Here is a 22582-nt window from a genome sequence, read left to right on the forward strand (position 1 = left end):
ACACACACACACACACACACACACACACACACACACACACACACACACACACACACACACACACACACACACCTCAATGAAAGGTACTTCTAAAGGGTGTGGATGACTCACAATTTGCCATCCTTGAAGGAGCGGACAAAGATGTTGTCCTTCTTCACATTCATGTCTTCATGGCAGTCCGGGGAGATAACCTTGTGGTATTAAAGGGGGGGGTTAGGGGGGAGAGATAAGAAACATAGTCAAAGAAGCGATCTGCATTTTAGATACTCTGTGTGTGCATGCATGCGTGCAGGACTGAGGAGCTCTCAAAGTACCGTAACGCCCAAGGGCGATACAACTAAAATGTCACACTGATGTCTTGCATGCTATGCGGTCTGCAGATTGAGGTAAAGAGTGCGTGCGTGCAAACCCCCCCCCCCTCCCCACCGATATCGAGAGCTGAATTCCTGCAGACAACCGTTTCTCTCTCCTGGATCGCCTGCATAAACTCTTCTGCTAGCACTGCGCTCTCTCTATTTCTCTCTTGTCTCTGGCTCGTTCAGATCTCCTCCACATTCCCTCTGCCTGATTGCCCCACAGCCGGCGATGATGTAAACAAAATAAGACACCACTTCTCCACGTCGATACAGTTACGCCGGGCTGCCACCAGGAGGCAGCACTGACTACAGTGGGCAGCGGTGGGAGATGGGTAAGGCAGAACAACAAGGAGAGGGAGGCGGGTTCCTGCTGAATCCACAGGGAGGGTTAAAGGGACAGGGGCCTCCCCACCTCTAACCCAATCTCCTGCGCTACATGTGTCGGCCTGTAAACAAACAACGGCGGGCACTTCTTCGCTTGCGTGCGCCATAGAGCCCGGGAGTGCGTGGGAGGCTGACAGAGGACGGCGACGGAGTGATCGCTTGTTGGCATAAATCCTCAGTGCTTCACTCAGTGCTTCACAGTTCACACAACACTTTGGGGCAGCCAAGTGGCTCATGCCTATGTGCAAGCAGGTATCTGCGTATATCTCCTCCCTACAAATGATCAATTATCTGACGCCGGCACAGCAGTTGTCAGGTTTAAAGGCCACCGTAGTCAGAGAATGCTTCATTTTATATATGTGGTGTGTTTGTGTGTGTGTACAGTCCAGTCTAGAGTGAGATGGACTTCTGGACCAGAGTGGCTTTCTTGCAGGCGTGGGGGAGGAAGGAAGGGAGGGGGAGAGAGACAGAGCGAAAGACACAGGGAGAGCGAGAGCGAGATCTCACCAGTGCTGGGTACCACGTGGTCTTCTTCTTGTCACCAGCGGTCGCTCCCTCCACACACACCACTTTGCCAAACAGCTCTTCATTCTGCTGCTGCTCGTTCTCCTCCTCCTCGCTGGACGAAGAGGACGACTGTTCTTCTTGACTGCAGGAAGGAAATCAAAAAGGTCAACGGGACAATATGTGGAATAACATACAGTCGGGTGCCGTGATGTGAAGCTGGGCTTGGCATGACTAGGCCCCTGTTCAACCCCACCAACTTGGTGCACGTCAACACCAAGAACTGCTGTTGTTGGTTAACCCCTGCCGGAGAAGTGCTGCCTGTGTTTCGTGCATGATTCAATCCAAACCAGCCTATTGATTCGGCTGTCACAACACTGCTGGCAGCTGCTTGTTGATGCAGTTCCAGCCTGCTTACGTGGAAACATTCTACAAGCCATGTCCGAGGGGTATGTTGCCTCATCACACAAGGAGCAATGGGGCTAATCTTACAAAAACAACCTCCGCAATGCAAGATGAAACGGAAAGTCTGCCTGGCTTACATTTGAGATCGGACCGCAAGCTCCTTCTTTATACACACTAGGGGTGTGAACGGTCACAAATGATTATTTTTTTAAAGTGGACCACAGTCGCGCTATAGGGGGATTATTTGTTTATCAACACGGCGGATGCGCGAGCAGAATGATCGCAAAAAGAACATTTGTTTGACCGGTTGCCATGGTTATCTCTGTGTGGTTAATTTGCAGTTGCGGTGTTGATTAGGATGTTGCCAGCTTACTGTTACATTAAACTGTAATCAGAAAAGGCATTTATATGCTATAGACCCTAGAGTATCTGTGGCATAAAGGCTGAGACGAATTTCGAATTATAAATATGTAAACTTTATGTTGAAAGTATAAGCGTCGCGATTCCCATTGAAACAATGGCGCATTTTTTTAGTTTTTTTTTTACGGTTTTCGTTTACAGATTTTTCCTAAATGGTTATGACTTACTAACCGGTTACACACGTACACATGTACCCGTGCACACCCCTAATAAACACCATCTAGTGCTTTAGCCGAATCCTACCTCTCAGGTGTGACAGCACCTTTCACACTGCCCTGCCTCTGATGTGGCCACTAGACAGGCAGGCTGTACTTTAACCAGGCGCTTCAATGGGCAGTCACCGGGGAGCCGAGCTTTAGTTCTGCCATGTTTCCTACCCGTGGAATGCTCCATCGGACTCAGATGCTAGCGCCATTTCTCTCTTTTTGCAGAAGAAAAACAAATGAAACTAACACTTTGCTCCAAAGTGTTCAGTATTCCTTGTGTCGTCTGAATGTGTAGTTCGTTTACCTATATGAATAGTGTGTGTTCTTCTTACTGGAAAGATTGCTTTAATCTGCTTTAATCTGTTGTATTAAACTATACAAATCTGTAATGATTGCCAACATGTTTTGACTTTACACTCAAAACAGATCTCAGCCAGACTTCTGCAGCAGTCGACTGTAGCGCTCGCTAGTCTCCAACTCAATTAAACATCAATGGAATTCACACCCTGTCTTCAGAGTAGGGTCTGGATCAGACACAGGCATCTCAAACTTAGCACTAAAAGGTAGTAAAACATGAAAATGCAATACTATTAAACAGATTTCAGATCAGGTTTCTCTCCCCATGTCTCCGTGTCCTTCAAAGCATGGCAGAGAGAGCGAGAGAGAGAGAGAGAGCGAGAGAGAGAGAGAGAGAGAGAGAGAGAGAGAGAGAGAGAGAGAGAGAGAGAGAGAGAGAGAGAGAGAGAGAGAGAGAGACGAACGAGTGAGGGAGGAACGACTGGAGGAAAAGCAGAGTGGAGCAAGGGACCTGAGAGCTGGAGTGAGAGCCCTCTATTTATGCTTCACCGGGCCGGCTGCAAGCACAGTTCACATCTTACACAACGCCTGGAGGCAATCTAAATCAGTAAATCAGCCAAGCTGTTTCTACTACCGCCACCACAACCTTTAACAGAGCAACAAGAGCAGAAATCTTTGAATCACACGTGTAACGCCACGAGTTCAAACCAAAACACTAAGATAAGCAGTAACAGTAATGTAAGTAAGGAATGAATCCCTAAGTAAGGCAAAGGATAGGAGGACTACCAAACCAAACAAACAACACTGGGCTTGGTCGAGTTAAACTAAAGTGGGCCAAGTCCTCTCAGGCAGGCAGCGGGTCGGGAGGCTAAGACACATCTGGAGCGGCTCCAAGTCAAACGTACACCAACCACGGGGACCCGGAGCGCCATATTGATATTTCTCTTGGAGCCATTCGGTAGGGGGAGGGGGGCGACGCTGGTAAATCAGATTCTGAACCACAGAGGACTCCTCTTTATACCGAGGAGCCTCAGTTATCCTCCACAAAAAACACAACTATCAGAAACGACCATCGGAATGGAAGTTATGGGAGGAAAAGCCAAAACTCAAGCCCCAGGCCCCTAGGCATGTGCCGCGACCACGCTCCACAGGCAAGGCTTCCATTCTGGCTCCGGCGCTCGATTAGGGAGCGGGAGGAAGTGAGCGTAAACTCAATCTTCTGTGTGCCTTCGGTGGCCGATTGTAACGCAGCAGAGAGAGAGAGAGAGAGAGAGTGAGATTGAGAGTGAGAGAGAGAGAATATGCATGTATATGATAGAGGGAGCGGGGGAGAGTGAGCTGAAAGAGGATGGGAGAGAAAAAAAGAAAGAAAGAGAAGAGAAGAAGTGACCCGAGGAGATTTAGGTTTTTCCTCTACTCAGTTAAAACAGACATGACCCACGCACTACAACTCCCATCAGCCACCGGGAGCGCTACGGAAAGGGAGGGAGGACACTTACACAGGGTTGGAGCGTCGGCCGCGGTTGCCCTTCTTGCCGATGACGGGCGTGCCGAAGTGCTCCGGGTTGGTGAGTGGTAACCGGTCCAGGGTCTGCGGGGGGGGGGGAAGCGGGAACACCGTTAAAGGGACAGTGAGCGCACAGTAGCGTGAGACCGTTAAGGGAACACCGTTAAAGGGACAGTGAGCGCACAGTAGCGTGAGACCGTTAAGGGAACACCGTTAAAGGGACAGTAAGCCCTTGCAGGATCAAATCGAAGCCAACAGGAGGAGGGGGAGGAACACGACATATCGTACGATGGGGGTAATTAAAGAAGTGCGCCGTGCTGGATGTCATCAGGGCGGACGCCTTAACCCGGCCTGACGTTGATTGCTTTTTATAGGGGCTTTGTTGCTGTTGCTCTGACCATTCTCAATTGGCTATTCGTTTGTAGTACCCTGCTAGCCAACCTAGCAGAAGGAACTCCTGCTAGGGGGTTTGGAGGGAGTTTATCCCTGCCTGTCCATAGGGCTTAGAGTGGGGCTGTGTGCCGTCCAAACCCATTTCGACATAAGCCGTGGAAGCAACAGCGAGATTGTAATTGTGATAAATGGTACTAAACTATATTGTCTTGACTAACCCCCTTAAAACAGTTTGTTTACACCAGGGGTTTTCAAAGTGTGAGAGAGTGAGCCCCCCCTCAGAGAAAAAAATTCAGCTGAGCCCCCCCCCCCCAATTTTTCGTTCAGGGTCCCAGACTCTGAATTTTCTGAGTCTAATCCATCAGATCTGCCTTTTCAGTCCAGAGATTCGACTATTCGGCGGGGTTTGTTTACCGGCGTTGCTATGGTGACATAAATTATTATAAGCAACTGAAAACGACGCCGGTTTGAAACTAAAACTGTGATTTTGAAAAAAGTATAAATGCTATCAAAATTCCATTTCGATAGTATTGAAGATACAAGTGTGTAGATTTGTTTAATGGTTTGAACGATGGTAAACGGTTGAAAAAGGAATGAGTTACTATGTCTTGAAGTAGGTGTATCAGAATGGGCTGACGTCTTCAATGAAAACAGCTGAAAACGAAGCGGTATGAAACTAAAACTGTGATTCTGAAGACATTTTAAATGATATCGAAATTCTGTTTAGATATTATTGAAGATACAAGTGTGTAGATTTGTTAAATGGTTTTCACGAAGATAAACGGTTGAAAATTGATTTAGTTATGTTACTTCTACAGTTGAAGTACGACTGATGATTTGAATCATCGTCTTTCAGGGGTTTTTTCGGGTTATTTTTTTCTCACGTCGCGCCCCCCCCTGAGGAACTCTGGCGCCCCCCAGGGGGGGCGCACCCCACAGTTTGAAAACCACTGGTTTACACCAAGTTTACACCGATATCTGAAATACCACGAGTGCCTTTAAATATCACTTGCAGTTCAACCACAAAAACCTCAAAAAGGGATCCTTCCTTTACAGTCTTTTAAAGTAAACAGTGGTTTGCTTCAAGGGACAAAAGTGTGCACAATGTTTCAGTGGGGACGAAGGACAATTCCCTTCTTAAACTAAGTTGTGGGTGCGTGTGGGAGTGCAAGACGAAGATGTGACAGGGACTCGCCTCGCTCTCTGCAAAGTGCCGTGCTCCTTTCAGGCACAGAGAGGACCGCCGCAGGGTCTTCTCGTCACCGTCGTCAAACACTGCAGAGATGAGGGAGAGCAATTGTAAGCCGCGCTGCTGTATGTAGGCCAGGAGTCCGTGCAAACACACACACACACACACACACACACACACACACACACCACACCACACCACACCACACCACACCACACCACACAGACAAACACACACGCACACCCCACAACACGCAGACAAACACGCAGACAAATACACACGCACACACCACACCACACAGACAAACACGCCAACACAGAATACACGGCCACACTCATTCTTCCTCCTCTTGAACACAGACTTCTGGTTTTAACGATGAGACGAATGATAACACATTTTTGGCAGCTTCCCCCCAGACTGGGGAAGATCCTGAACAACAGCATGTGACCTTAGAGCTGGGTAAGCATTTCAAGGACGCCCCCCGCCCCTCAAAAAAACGGAACAGTGGAAAGTAAGGGGGGGGGGGGGGGGGGGATCTTGGAGCAACCTTACCAGGTAAGCATTTTAGCTGAATGCCAAAAATAAAATCACCTTACAAAGATGAGCAGTGGTTAAGAACTGTTTCTGTGCGTGCGTGTGCGTATGTGTGCAGTTAAGCACTGTGTGTGTCCGTGCCGATAAGAACTGTGTGTGCGTGTGATTGCCTGCAGTTAAGGACTGTGCGTGTGCGTTACTCACCAACAGTGTATATACTGGCATCGGTCAGCTTATTGATGGTAGCCTCTTGGTAGACCCCCTCCTGGTTCTTCACTTCCACAACGGCCCCCACCTGGAGGAACAGCATAGGACCAGTAGTGAGCTTTGGTTCACTGTCATGTAACCAGAGATGGGCTAGCCTAGCTCTGAATGCTACTGCATCGGGTTCACAAGATAACTATTAAGGAGGGTAATTAAAAACACTGGCCAGCTGTACAAACATCAATCACTGAGTAGAATCAGGGCAGAAAGGTTCTACTTGACAAATTGCCATTCGCTCAATATGCCCTCAATACAACCTTTTCCGCTGCATTAGATCGTGCGAAACACAAGCAATTTTCTATGTGTTCACACGTCCAGCCGATGCTGTATATGCAATCCATTTTTCACACACTTCTACTCCCACTCAAATCCCATTTTAGATTTTTCTTTTGTTTAAAGGATAACAGCTACGTTCTTTGAAAGAAATCTATATATATATATACACGATCGAATAGGCTTACCTTCAGAGGCCCTTTGATGTGTTCATCTTGTACCTCGGCGGTCGACAGATCAGGCTTAAAGGTCACCTAGGAGAGAGAGGAGAGGGGGGCTCATGAGCAACAGGAGTAAATAAAGCCAGAGAGAGCCCCCCATATGAGAAGACTTCAGGGGCTGTGTAGGTTAAACCCTCTCTGCCCGGGCAGCATGCGGTCCCCGCCTCCACCATCGCCCTACTGGCTAGGGGGGAAACAAAAGTGAAAACAAAAAAAAGTGAAAACAAAACAAATAAACACAACATGAAAAATAGCCTGCATTGCTGCAATGGATAGCTGAATGGGGGTGTCCACAATAGACTGCTGAAGACCCTTCCCATCTCGCCTATGACCAAGAAAAGTTGAGAAATAGAGATTGTTGTGGGATAAAGTTAAAACAAAAACAGAAAAAGGCAACATGAGAAATCGCCTGCAAAACTGCACCTGGAGAACGTCTGCGGTCTGTTGTGAATGTTAAATGGGCCGGGCTGGTGTGTGACTCTCCCTCCATCCCGGGAGTCTACCCCCCACCCTCACAGAGGCTCTGTGAGGCCGAGTAGATCCTAATCTCATCACGCCGGGGGTAATCTAGCATCCACACCACAACATGATGAACTACACCACCGCAGCAGTCCGAAGTTCGTCCCGCATGGGGGGGTAAAGGGGCGAGAGCAGGGGAGTGTAGACATGGACATGAACCTAAAGGGTGTGTCTAGGCTTGTGTTGAGCTTGTGGATAAGCAGAACACAAGCCTAGAGCAAACATTGGTTTTACCCACTTTAATTCTCTTCCCTCACCTTGTATAACCAATAGAAAATGCCCATTCTTTGGTTTGTTCTTTTTATAGAATTGTTTTCTGTTTAGGAGCGTGCGCTACAGGAATAATGCACAGGCAACGCAGGCTGCGTAGGTGGGACACTAAATACTTGACTGCAGATGTAATTGCTGAACACTCACTGGGGATGTAATTGAGTGAGGAACACTGTCTTAGTAAGTGTCCCTTTTCGGATGGCCACATATTAGTACGGCTCAGACCGAGAATATTCAGATATTCCTTGGATAGGTCGCAATAACATATCGCCATTCTAATAAAATCACAATACAAATCGTGGCGGCATTCAATCATCGTGATATCCTATCGTGAGGTCCCTTCCAAATCCCGTCCCCCCTACCAATGACCTCCCCGTACTTAGTGATAAACTCAACCCAATTAAACTAGCGTACGGTTGAGTTTCTACTGAGTTGGTGTGCGCTCAACCCTGGGTGGTATGACTGGGACGGGCAGCGTTTCCCCCTGGGTGCTGCTGGGTAAATGAAAGCACAAACTGCCAGCCGTGTATCCCTTTCATGTCCCACGCTCTCACTCAGGATCATTTCCAGCAGAGCAGCGCAGAGGAGCCGAGCTAAGTAAAGCTTGTGTGTCTCTTCTCTTGTCTGTAAAGAAAAACAAAGCCCGCTGGCGTCAAAAACCAGACAGCCCTCCATCTCCTCCTCTTCATCTTCCTCCTCCTCTCCATCTTCCTCCTCCTCTCCACTCCTCTTTCTGAATTGTGCAACAGCAGAAGAAGCACTGGCTAAGGTCTCACTGTACGAGGTCAGTTAGGATGGGGGGGGGGGGTGGGGGCCGGAGTAAAAAGAGGAACACAACTGGCGATCAGGAGGGTAATAACAAAACAAATCTGCAAAGATAAGGAGACAGACACCTCCGCTTTCAGGTCATAAAAGACAAAGCAGGAAGGGAAAGGTTATATAAAACCCGGCCCTCTCCACAGCTTCGGAGATAATTGCATTCTCGCGCCACAGATGAGAGGAATTCCCCATCTCGCTTAGGGACCGGCGAAAAGCCTCTCCTCTCCAAGACAAAAGGGAAGAGAGAGAGAGAGAGTGAGAAAGAGAGAGAGCGAGAGCGAGAGCGAGACAGGTGTTGCTCACCAAAAGCACTGGCTGAAGGCATGTCATAACACCCGGCTATTGTTAAGCCACCAGCTCGGCAGCTCAGCACTCTGTGTGTAGCCGAAATTAAAACTAGGCTTTCTTCATTCCTACACAAGGGCATGTCTACTTGGATGTAGCAAAGGATCCTGCAACATGGCGTGCAGAAATGGAGAGAGAATGGACCTAGATTTAGTTGCAGAAATCCATGCGAGAGAGTGCCAACTAAAGCCTTATACCACACTTGTCTGCTCATTCTTAGTTTATTTCAGGGCTTCTTCAGAACAGAGGTGATTAAGGAACACCATTACAGAGCAACCGATGTGAATTGTGAACCTGTGGTTAAACTGAAGGTAAAACTAATTTCCTCCTCCACAGCCCCGACAATGGTGCCGTAACCGCCCATGCATGCACTCCGTGAGGATACGGCACTGTTTAGGCCAGGGATTACCTAGGCCTAAAAAAAAAAAAAAGTTTGGTTCCTGTTGGTTGTCAGTTGAGGTCATGGGTAGGTAGGGAATTTATTTTATTTTTTTATTTTATTTTTTCCAGCGGCAGCTAATGATAGGTAGGTTGTTTACATTTAAAAACGAGAAAATTCGCTCATCCTTGTACAGAATGAAGAGGTGCTGTACCAAAACGTAATTATAGTTTGCATCAAATATATATATATTTTTTTCTTTTTTATAAAGCTCATAAAATAATTTGGGTCGCACATAAATTGACAGGGTCGGTCGGAATCCGGAACCAAACAATTTTTTTTTTTAGGCCCTATGCAAACATTCTGCGGGTAACACCAGGTCGTTCAAGCCAGGGTTTTTGTCAGGGAGGGCTTTTTACAAATGTGTTGGGCGGGTGTTTCAACCGCTCATTAGGCGTAATGCCACAACAGAAAAAAAAACTCTCGACTGACTCGGGTGCCCACGTTGTCAGATTAATGAACCAAAGTGAGAGAGAGAGAGGCGGAGAGTCGCTCTCTATAGTGTATAATATCTGAAACCACAACAACCCACAACTAATTGCCATGATCCAATGATTGCGTAACAGAGTGTGCGATTAGAGTGTGTTTACTCAATACGTAACGACCCTCTCCGACACGCGTTACTGTATTTTCCCCATAAGCTATTAGTGTAGGTCCCAGTGAAGGTGCCATTAGGCTAATTTCAACACAGATCTGCAGACCTGTGATCTTTATGGACATGTGTTCAGGAAACCGTTTGTCTCTGGGTAATGTGAGTACAACAAAACAACAAGCAAAGCTCCACATGCTTCGCCGGTACCACAGACATCTCATGCTTTAGTGTGTGGAAGGAATCACAAGACAGCCGGGAAGCAAAACCGTGTTCCTCCCACACGGAGCCAAGAGATCAGTCTATCTGATCACCCAGATGCTCAGGTCCACAGGGGAAGGGAAGAGAGAGGCAGAGAGAGAGGCGGAGAGAGAGAGAGAGAGACACAGACAGAGACAGAGACAGAGATCACCAGCTGAAGCAGCTGTTGGCTGCGGCTGAGGTAGTAGGTGGCTAGGAGACCGCGAGAGGCTTCAAACATGTCTAAACCGTAGCTCTAACATGCATGGAGAACATCTGAACGCTATACATGGTCTCTTGCACAATGTTTCCAATTCAAGAGGGAACAACAAAAAACAAGGGTCTTATATTGGGACCGCCCCCAGCAGAAAGAGATTAAATGCAGCTCTAGTGGCCACGTTCTGACACATAAAGTGGGAGGAGCCTCATGGTGCCACGATAACCATGTCCCGAGGCAGAGTGCCTTTCAGTGTGAATTGAGAGACGGTGGGACCTACCTTAGCCTTGACCAGTCTCTTGGCCATCTTGATCTTGGCCTCGCAGAACGCCCCTCGGTACTTCGCGCTCACGTCCGTCCCTACCGTGAGGTAGGGGGGCTCATCCAGGGTCTGCGGAGGGGGGACAACGACACAAGGTGGTCAAGTCATGCAATGCAAACCCATGAAAACAAACAGCAAACAGTCCCGGAGTGGACTTTATGAGTAGACAGCGGTCTAACGGTAATGACAAGAGCAATATTCTTCTAACCCCAACCAGATGGGTGATGCCAACCTGGTTCATGAGTCATCCGGGTGCAAACATGTACACTCGCTCACTCACACTCTCTGCTGCACATGCTACACAGGGGGAGGGGGGGGAGGGGGGGTGAAAAGCACACAGCAGAGAGAAGGGACAACTGGTAGGATGGCTTTGGGGAGCAGCAGCTTCCCGGGACAAATAGCAGCGTCTCTTGCGTCATCGAAGGGTATTTACGAGGTGACTCAGGATTCAGGAACAGTAGGAGTGAACACAGAGTAAACTGAGAAGCCTTTGGCGGAGGGGTCTGCTGCTATTCAAAATGTGCAGGGTTTAAGGCTTCAGCTCCAGGCACAAGGACAATTGGTCTGAATTCCTGAGGCACCTTTTATTTTGAAAGATGTGGCTTTGTACACGGTGGTGCATAACCGTTATTTAGTAGTCATATGCATCTTAAAACTTGGATCTGCAGTGATTTGGTGCAGTTCATCTAATCCAATGCAAACTACAAGGGGCCAGGCTCAATATAAATGGTTCTCTCAAAATCGGGAGCTTTGAAGATGGAGGAAAGGCTCACGATTCATTACAGTGTGGTCCTCATGGCTCATTCCAGTGAGGCATTACTAAACTATGGCACAGTAGGTGAGGTCAGAGACTCCCCAACCCTCCACACGCCTTCACATCGGATGACTTCAGCGTGGCTTAATGATCGCTTCCTGACACGGCTGCAAATGGCCGTGTTTTTGCCATTGCACAACATGTCATGCACGGAGTCTCTGTTGCTGCTGCACGTCGCTTTCCAAATATAATGAATCAGGCACCTAGATCTATGTAGATCAAAACACTCGTACTCGACAAAAAGTCCAAGAACTAAAATAAACAGTGCGTGTAATGCGTCAGGGGCTTTGAGTTCTTTAACTTATTTTAAAGGGCAACCTCATTATTTCCACATTAGTCTCCCGGCTTCTAGGGGCCGTTGCCAAGAAATTGCCTATTTATTGCCTGCGAGCGTACGCACGGCGGTTCAACAGATTCATGACCACGTTAATGCCCTAAAAGAGAGCCGTGTGCTTTGCATATTTGCCAAACAACCTGTTCCCAAGCGAAATACAACCGTAAAAACGACTGGGCAATATCATTCAACGACGAATTCTCCCAATGGAGAAATACGGCATGGCTAGCTATGGTGCCTCAAAAACACTCAATGCTCAACACAAAATTTACAAATGCTAAGGAGCTACTATGGCTGCCAGCAAGGGGCCGTGGAAAAAACAGGGGGGGAGTTCTGTTCAACAGAGACCGCGTGCAATCAACAGATGGCCTGATGCATATTTATGAGTGTTGGCAGGTAACTATAGGCACTAACCCATAGATCAGCATTCAGCCTGCTCTGATAGCTTTAACCTATGTTTCGCAAGCTTAAACAGAGTGTTTCCATCAAGACTATGATCATCATTCAGCTTTCCTAAGCCATATGGCTTCTCGCTGAGAGTGTTAGCTGGCTGAAGCTAGCATGCAAGACACAACAGTAGTCCAAGCTGGTTGGAGATCGTGCATAAGTGCATTGAGAAGAACATCATTTTCCTAATGACAATGACAGAGAAACCCTTAAGAACAGCTCCTCTTAGCTAAACCATGTTGCTTTCGTGTCCACTTCAATATCCAGATTGTATTTACATAGACCGTGTGCAGTGCTGTTCTACTTGAACCATCGCTAAACCTGACAGAGACCGAGCTAAGAACCTGCTGACTGAACAAGGAGCTTCATTGTGCAGAATGGTTCAGGTGCACAGTTGCTTATTAAAGCAACATCACAGACTCTTTTACATGGCGATATCCAGTGCTGAAGTGTTAATTTGTCAGTTCAACTCATTTTCATTCCACTGTTATTCCACCGACACAGCTGATTTTTTCTTGTTGTGAGTTGATGGATAGATCTAAAAGATTATTATTTGTAATTGCTTATCATTGGCTATAAGCTATAGCGTTAACGACTTGTGATCATTAAGGGGGTGAATGGAGAGGCTTGGAGGTAGAGCAGATAATTAATAATGTTCCGTTATACTCCCATTAAAAATAAAGAAGGCTTTCCAATTGTGTAGTGACATGCTTCTAAAGTGAAGCCAGGGAGGAATTTGAAATACTAGTCAATTGGGGACATTTAATTAGATGAACCCTGTGTGCAGTGCACCAGCAAGCAATAAATAAACACCAAATGAGCTTGATTATAGTGTAATAACATAATTTGGTCTTTTTCTAGAATGGGCAATATAAAAAGACAATTTGTAAAAGGATAGATAACACTGGTTACACTCCCACTTATCACAAAACATCGCTTCAGATCCAACACATTCCACAGAACAACAAGTCGAAGGACTTGTGTGCGGGTGTTTGATGCTTTGAAAAGGCTCCCGTCTTACTAATGAACAAAACTGAGTTAACATGCGCGATTCAAAGCAATATATATGTAAAGGCGGTAAAGTGGTTCTCTACAACAAGCTTACTAAAAGGCGAGAGGAAAGCGAGAGGAGGAACTACAGACCCTGAATGTATTCAGCAGGCTATTAAAAACAAGCTGACGGGAAGCCTGGGACATTTCGGAGAGACGGCAAAACAAAAACACAGAATCACCACTTTCTCATTCAACCAACCACAGCATGACAAGCAGAACGGCAGATAGTATCATACACGGAAGAGCAACAAATCCTGTTTGACCATATGTTTCCTTGTTGATGTCTTCATACTGCTAGGCATGTTCTCTTTTAAACCATCGCACAGCCCTGATTAAGACACGTGAATCAAACGTGAATCTTTTTAAGGTTCCAGATGGAACAGATTCAAGACTGGAATTGTAAGGAACAGAATTGCTCGTGTTTTTTTTGTGCCGCGGCGTGGACAAATTGCTTTTCCCGTGACAAGCCCCAGTCAAGTCAGGGCAATGTCCTGCTGTTGTGAGGCTGCTGGGGTTCTGGCAGATGGGGTTCAGAGGCAGAGTCCAGTTACACTACCGCGTGCACACAGCCCCTCCGGATAAACCCCCATTAGAATTAAGTGCAGCTTGGCCCCATACCTGTGGATCCAGACAACACCAAGTTCAAGTTGACATGAAGCAGCTCTTCCTCCTCTTTACACCCAACACAAACAAATACGATAGCTACACGCACACACAGTCCATAACTACACGCACACACAGTCCATAACTACACAGTCCACTGCACAGTCTACTGCTCACATGTACACACAAATCAGTACTCGCATGAAAACACACTCACACAGTCCTTAACCACGGCTCACACAAACACAGACCAGGCCTCATATGTGTGTGACACACACACACACACACACACACACACACACACACACACACACACACACACACACACACACACACACACACACACACACACACACACACACACACACACACACACACACACACACACACCTTAACAAAGAACGCTCTTTGCATCCTCAAAAAGAACCCATCTAAAATAGGATGGCTGAATGGTCCAGAGTGGGAGGGGGCGATGGGGTTATCTAGACAGCTGTGGCAGCCAGACCTCCCCGACTCAACAAGGGAGGGCTGATAACCAACTATTGGCCAGATTTACATTGGTCATGCTCGCATGCCAACACAAATAGAGGGGTGTTTGTGGTTTCCATTGATAACAACACAGCCTCAACACATACACAACTCTCTGTGTGTGTGTGTGTGTGTGTGTGTGTGTGTGTGTGTGTGTGTGTGTGTGTGTGTGTGTGTGTGTGTGTGTGTGTGTGTGTGTGTGTGTGTGTGTGTGTGTGTGTGTGTGTGTGTGTAATTATGTAAACGGAATATCATTCTGCTTATTGAAATTACAACTTTTACCTATTTCTACCAAACAAGCAATATTGTGAAATTGTGTCCTTTATTTGTTTTCTAGTCAGAACACACACACACACACACACACACACACACACACACACACACACACACACACACACACACACACACACACACACACACACACACACACACACACACACACACACACACTAACTAATCAAGTGGACCAAGTTCAAAGAGGCAGAATTCCTGGACCGGCTGGGGGGCGGATACTGGACAATATACACTCTCCCACTGAGACGGTGCAGCACCTAGTCGGCTTTGGCCTGAGGGACATCCACGTTTTATAGGGGGGGGGGGGGTGAGGTTAACTGGAGAGACTGGCTCTTTTACAATTTGGCTCACACCACCCATGTGGAAAAATACTCTCTTGGAATTCACGGTTGATTAGACCTTCATAAGTGTGTGTGGCAGACAGGGAGGACAAGAACACAGCTGGGGCAGGCGTGGAAACATTACACTGCATAGTATCGTTCAACACTGACAGGACTGTGGTGAAACACGCAGCAGGCCATGGTCAAAGCAAAAGTAAAAGCAGGCAGGCTACACAAGAGGCGATGCTCCTTGCACTGAGGTAAAACAGCGATTGGTTAACCAGTGCTCTGGAACTGCAGGTGGTCTGACCCTGAAAAAGGGTATGTCCACAGCAATCATGTTACTGGGGAGGCTTAAGGAAGTACGGGGTGTGTTGTATGATGGTCCCGGAACCACACAAATATACCCGATCCATAAACACATTCACACAAGACCTTCATCCGTCAGCGGGCTTACAGATCTCAGGGACTTCAGTGCTAGTAGGTTATTTTTCTGATCACTGCTGATATGAATCCACTGCTGTAGTCATGAGGACCTTATGCACAATGGGCTCAATCCGCTGACAAGGCAGAAGCAGTTCTGGGGGGGGGGGGGGGGGGAGCGAGAGAGAGCGCAGAGTCAAGACGAGGCCTTCGAAAACACTCCAGCTATGCCGGGGGAAGGAACGCAGCGGAGGAGACGAGAGCAGAGCTGAATTGGCTCGGCTGAATGCAGACTCTCTGCTGGTTAATTTATAACAGGTGACTCTTCACCGCATGAGTTTGAGACCATTCACTGGTGGTCTCAACGGCATACAACAGTCTTAAAGAGAAAGTATATTATCAAAAACTGCCATTATTATTTTATGGTTATTGGGTTATACATGTCGTATATAAGTTGATTCATACCATGATTTCGTACTATTCAGATCGAGGATGTTAATTTGTTTCCCGGTACCGATTCCGAGATGTTGAGATGAGAAGCCATCCGTTAGTGTGAGGCATGGCTCACAGATGTGCTATTGGCTCCGGTGAAACGGGGACGAACCATCCCCAGAAAAAACATGTTTGTAATGCAATGAACCAACTGAAGGCATACCATGGCAAGTGACCCTTGCATTTGCTTCACTGCGATTGAGGGAGTCGTTCGTTAATGGTGTGTGAACTATAATTTGAATGTGCATTAGTATTGGCCCTCGGAACTTAGCCATCCCGCCAAAAGCACAAAGGGATACACTCGGCAGAGTTAATGAAATAATTGTTTGTGACACGCCAGATTCTCCGGTAGACGGGCGTCTTGTTTGCTGAACTAAAGGAAAATGTAATCGGCATGAAGGGAGGAATTAAGCCTGCACTCTTAGCAGACCGGCTCACACGTACAATAATCCTGTTGTGAATCACTCCTTTGTCCAGGCCGCCTCGATAACAGTGACGAGAGCTTTGGCACCGGTTGCCTTGGCGATGCCGTAGTTGGATTTAGACTACAGGGTAAGAAACCATGCTTGGTTCATTTGATCTGAACATGAAATCCCCCGAAGGACCAGTCCAACATATTAAGTGGAAGAGAAAGGTGGGCCATGACCTGAAATAACAGTGTGACAATATTTAAGATTATCAAAAGGTTATAAAATCCATACTATTTAGATTCAATTCAACTTTTTGGATTATGCACGGATAGTTGCAGCGTAATAACTGGTGCTTGCGGTTTGGGAACAGATGCTTCACACTCGAGTGATATGGTACAACATAATATCATTTTAATATCCAAGATCACCACAGGGCTATAACTAACGTTAAGGAGTTTACAGTATGATCCTTGAATCTTGATCCACGATTCAAAGTTTAGATCAAAAGACATGGAGACACCAAGCCTTAAATAGTTGGATCGCTGTGTGGAGAAAATTGTGCGTGTGTAAAAGCAGGAGAAACCGTTGGGAGGATGGGTGTGCTTAATGAGGGATACCACAGTATTGCTTGACATCTAGACGGAAGAGCCTGTAAGTTATACAATGATATTTTGGTGGAGGTTGGAGGTGTGTGCATTTGTTAGGTTTTGCTTTCAATAAATGTATTTTGTTTATTTGATAATGACTATGTAATGGAAGTAGCACTATCCAATATTTCTATTTTCTAAGATGAGCACAGATCCGACAGTCTACTCTAGAAGGTTACACAATACCAGAAAAAAAGAAGTAAACAGTTTTAAGAGGATTCTAAACCATTAAAGAAGATCCAAAAGGTTATAGTGAAACAGTGTCAACCGCAGGCAGAACTTATTTTCATGCATTATTTTTAAGCGTTTTAACCAAGCAAAAGTCACAGGAAATTTAGCCTGTTTGAGTCGCATAAATATAAAAATATTTTGTGTATAATTTGCCGATCAGTCGACGATGACTCTGGCCTGACGAATCACAATGGACTACGCTAAAACTAAGTTGAGGACAGTCCTAGTTCGCAGTAAATGTCAATTTCAAATGACAAATGTCAAGATGAATATGAATATTAAAGACATTTTTAGTATCTGAATTATGTTTGGCTTGTTGGCTCATTAATCAAAAGTTATTGATATAGTCTAGTCTATGTGCGCACCATTGAGTCCTCCTCCAAGTGCTGCCATTACTAAGCCCAAAGAATCGATGTGCTACCCCCTAACTTCACCCAGCCATAAAAGGTAGGGTAGGCAATTCACTTTAGAAGCAGTTTGTCATATTTGTTGAAATTCTCTTTACATTCCAACAGCAACCAGTAAATCAAATGCTCAGACGATTTGTATTTTCTTTGGCTGTCGCAGGCCTGTGATAAACCAATCCAATAATTTAACTCGGCCTGAATGAAGTGATGGGCATTCGATTAAGTTGTCTTAGTCGATCGTCGGGAGAATTAACGATCAATTAGTCGATTAATCGTTAATATTTTACATTAAAATTGAGTTCTGACCAAGTATAACAGCACCGGGACTTTTAACTATACATGTATCACTCCGCTGTTTACGTTCTGCTAGCTAGTGTGTGTTGCTTTGCAACAGTTCAGTCCCAGTTGCGGATCCATTTGTGTCGGCGGTGCCAAATAAATCATTAAATAAACAAACAAATGTTAACTAATTAATGGTCCTTGTAGAACTGTTGTATAAAAGCAATATCACACCCGAGGTCGTGCTGTTGTAGTGAATATCAGCACGGCTGTGATTATCTTCGGCAAAATCACATCCGTGCTGATACAACGCACTCCATCTCGTGTGATATTGCTTAAGTATTTATAGCCAGGCTATATTCAAAATGAAATAAAATAGAAAAACAGCGTGTTTTCCTCATTGGGATCTTTATTATTAGATGAACAACTCAGTTAAACCAGATCCGTTCAATAGTTATGCGCTACTCTGCTCTAAGCGACGGAGCCTGCAGCTCGAAACCGGTGCTCATAAACATCACAAAAAGTAAACACAACCTTAGTTTCTTCCCAAAATAATAACAATAATAATATAAAAAAACAATCATGTTATAACTTAACCAAAAATATATTATACTTAATTTGGACAGGTTTTGCCAAATTTAACGCAAAATATAAAAAAAAAAGGAGAAAGAAGGCAGAGTACAATGAATTAGGCTTAGTAACAAAGCTTCTGAAAATAGAACCAGCTGTAACTCGCACAACTTCAGCACCAGTCTACGGATTTTTGATGAGAAGATGAGCGTGTTGACATGCTCTGGGGTCAGACGCGACCGCAGCCTGGTGACCTCAGCCGCCGAAAACACCCCGCTCTGAGGGGACCGACGTTGCCGTGATGCACAAACACCTCCGTGCGAACTTGGCAAGGCGGGGGAACAGCTATCCACCAGCCTGTAGGGGTGCAATCCAGTGGATTTATTTCTGCTTCGATGCCAACCTCACCTTGAGTGGTAGGCCTATAGTGCTCCCCAAGAAGTCTTTTTTTAAATCATAATGGTCCCACACCAGACTTTGCCGTGGCCTCGTCTGCTTCATGATTACTTTTGAAATACATCGCCGTGTTCCAATATCCATACTATCAGTACTTACTAGCCTAAGTTTGAGTACGTAGGGCGTTCCGATTCCGATCGGCCGAAAATAAATGTACTGAAAGGACCCGGATGGTGTACTCAAAACGGTCAAATCGCGAAGTGTTTGGCGATGTACACTTTTCGTACTCAACGGCAGGCAGCCATCTTAGCTACGTAGCGGAAAAGGGCGGAGCCAGGCTGAGCCAAAGTCGGCGCATTTTCCACACAGCCTGCATTAATAGTCATTTTGTAGTTTTTATAGCTTTTTATAGCTGCTAGGCGTAAAGTGTTCACCGTTCAAAGCGGGATGTTAATTGCGGGGGGAGGAGCCGCAAATTTAAATATAGCCCCCGTGTGGTAAAATGTTTAATTGCCCACTGCATTAGTTTAATCGAGGAAAAATGTACGTAATCGACGAAATTCTTAACGCTCAATTAGTCAATCGTCGATTAATCATGCCCATCCCATGGCTTACCCGGGCGTCTACCAACCCGGTTACCTGTGCACACCTTGCCCGTGTACTTATTGCGCATGACTGGAGTCTTCCACAACGTAAGGCAGACCTAATGCTAAAGCAATTCAACAAAGCACGCGTTTCATGGCTTTGAAAGCGAGGCGTGAAGGGAGGGTCGGAATCTTTTCGGTTGGATGCTTTCAAAAATCGAGATCACTCTGGCTGCGGTCTCCCAATGCCGACCCTAACTTTGAAATCTAAATTGACCTGGAAGTGCCTCCTGTTCTGCGGTCTCTTGACCTTTGTGTTTATAGCCGTGTAAATCCCTCGTCAGAAAAAAAAGATGCTATGCCGAGTAGGGATACAATTCTGTCATTTTATAACAGATAATCAGCACTAATACCCTCAATGGAAAACACAACGCAAATGCACACCAGTGTGTATTTCATCGTTGGCTTGTCGTTTGAGCACACTGCGCCAGGAGAAGCATCTGTAATATTGGACATGAGTAGTTTGAAAATCTAACAATAACATGGAGACAACACTATGTGCATTGCTGATAAAATGTTACTGATCCAATATAAAATATAAAACCATTTTCACAACAACGATGGCGAATACAACCGCAAAACCGAGAGCTACAATCTAAATCAGTGCTGGCACTGTGTTTCCAGACCATGAATTATTTGGCATCAACTGTGCCTCAAATTATATAGGCATGTAAGAGAACCACCCAGTGACCCGACTACTGGCTTCGTAACACCTCACTATTGTGAAGTGTTCATTATAACCCCAATTGAGCATAGTTGGTGGACGAGAACAGCCAAAAGTCCATAAATATTTTATAATAAATTCTCTCTTAACACGTCTGAGCGATGTTTGTTAAATCTGTGGGAAACCGAAGTCCACCTATCCATTCAATAAATCATTTAAAAATATTTCTGGAACACTGCACCATATAATACAGAACACAGAAAATGCAACACAGAAAGTGGAACTGTGATAACCAATGCATTGGCCATGCAGGGACATTCATTCATTATCATTTATAATCAATCAATAAATGTATTGTAATGAATAAACAATTGTGATATCAATGTATCACATATATAATACAATAGCATTTGTTGTTGAATGAAAATTATTACACAATGCATTGCTAACCACCATCACGCACAACTAGCAATATATCCTTACAAACGCTGGAGTCAGTGCTAAAAAGGAGATGTTACAAAGGGCTAGCTTAATGAAAAGCTAAACGATAGCATGCTTGCAATATGACACACTTCTGTCACCTTGTACTCGGGCAGAATAAGTGGTCGTAGTAACAACATAAAAAAGGCAAACCTATTGCTTCACAGAGGAATAGCACAAACCCATCAGCCTCAGTAAAATGATGACACACTGCAATAGAGAACACACCCGCAAACATGATTTTTGCTCGACTCGCATCAAAGGGGAAATGTCAACAATCAAACAAAGAGCCAGACTCATTCAAACCACTCTGAATCCCGATCAACGTTCTCTTCACTCAGTTAGTTATTTCACCCCACAAACTGGCGTTTGTACCCAACATGTTATAAATACTACCAGCCGTGTTGGGTCCAATCAATAAAAGGCTAAATAGTTCAGCACTGTCTCTCACCAGTGCTCACAAGAGGTGCAACAGATAAGATAAAAACACAACAGGCTTAGGTTTAACTTGATTCTTCAAGTGGGATTTACTGTAACAAACACGATTAAACAAACCAACTGCTCAAAAGCTTATATACTTGTTATTCCTTAGGTAAGACATGCCACCGACAATTCCTGCACCATGGTGAATATAATCTAAAGGTTGAGTCATAAACTCGAGTCTCACATTCAGTGAGGGATGGTATGCCGTATACTCACATCCATAAAACAATAACTAAATAGATTCCAGTGTGTTGTACAACACGTGTATAGAAGTTAAATTAAAACATAACAAAAAAACAATGCTCTTTGAAAACCAGTAGTTATTTTGTAAACAACAGATGTTAACACTTTTCAGGAAGTATATAAAACGGTGCATACCTTCATCTCTCAACGAGTCCTCCTGGCGACCAGTGCAACAACTCTGTGGATTAAAAGTTAGGATAGAGGGTTCAGTACAGAGAAAGTGTAGAATTGTAAGCCTAAACTACATGGTGGATATGAGGATGCCAATCTTGAGTATTCTTCTTTGATATTTTCGACAATCGGGGCAAAGTTTTGTGCATTGTAAAATAATAAATACACATTGCCACACCATTGCACATACAATCACAACACATCCTAGTGATTCGTTTCGACTTATAAATCGTTGATTTAATGCCCCGTGTCAGGCGTGCAGGCGTGCAGGTATGAAGGGTAAGCAAGCAAGAAGTAAAATGGATTATCTACTAGCTTTCATTTCTTTTTAGGTCCACACCAACGCACCGAGCATCAGACGATACTACACTGGCGGGGAGAAATAAACATCGGGACACGTCGGCAGAAAAATAGTTGGGTGCTTCATTCTTAAAGAGCAGCCCACGGTAACGTAGAGCTTGTGCCGTATGACTGCATTGCACATATAACTATACACCCTGCACGGACCAGGGATGACGCAATTTCTGTCCCTGACAGCCGACTACACGAAGAGCACTTTGGCACATCACGGGGACATGCGTTAGTAGTCGAGATGCACCTGCCAACGCCAGGGCCATCTCTCTCTCCGTCTCTTTCTCTCTCTCCAAGACAAAAGTCTGTTTGCGGAGAAACACTGCTCGTCAGTGTGTTCATATTCCGTGAGTGGCTCTCGTCAAGGTGGGCTGCTCTGCGGAGAGTACACTACTCGACCAAGAAATAGAGTAATAACAATTGGAACGCCAGACAGCCACTATCTCCCCCCCTCCAACACACACGTTGAAATATACAGAGATTGAAGTTGATAAGTACTACGATGCCTCCATTACAAGTCACTTCTCTTTACACCGGGATCCGTGCATCGAGGGGTCAATAGATGTGCTGACCATTCATCGAGTG

At 45.5% G+C, this 22582-nt stretch overlaps 1 protein-coding gene across 3 annotated transcripts in view; it reads right to left on the reverse strand.

Annotated features, from left to right (window-relative positions):
* arid4b (AT-rich interaction domain 4B) overlaps positions 1-22582 on the reverse strand; it is a 46935-nt gene that overhangs the window by 22726 nt on the left and 1627 nt on the right. For all 3 annotated transcript variants that reach the window (XM_056608742.1, XM_056608741.1, XM_056608743.1), the window contains exons 2-9: positions 21611-21653; positions 10672-10782; positions 6921-6986; positions 6400-6490; positions 5668-5747; positions 4072-4163; positions 1248-1389; positions 112-191 (exon numbers count right to left, since the gene is read on the reverse strand). In XM_056608742.1, the coding sequence (XP_056464717.1) occupies positions 112-191; positions 1248-1389; positions 4072-4163; positions 5668-5747; positions 6400-6490; positions 6921-6986; positions 10672-10782; positions 21611-21616 (668 nt within the window). In that variant the 5' untranslated portion in view covers positions 21617-21653. The remainder of the gene's footprint in view (positions 1-111; positions 192-1247; positions 1390-4071; positions 4164-5667; positions 5748-6399; positions 6491-6920; positions 6987-10671; positions 10783-21610; positions 21654-22582) is intronic.

This window comes from Gadus chalcogrammus, chromosome 15 (genome assembly GCF_026213295.1).
Source record: "Gadus chalcogrammus isolate NIFS_2021 chromosome 15, NIFS_Gcha_1.0, whole genome shotgun sequence".
Lineage (NCBI taxonomy): Eukaryota > Metazoa > Chordata > Actinopteri > Gadiformes > Gadidae > Gadus > Gadus chalcogrammus.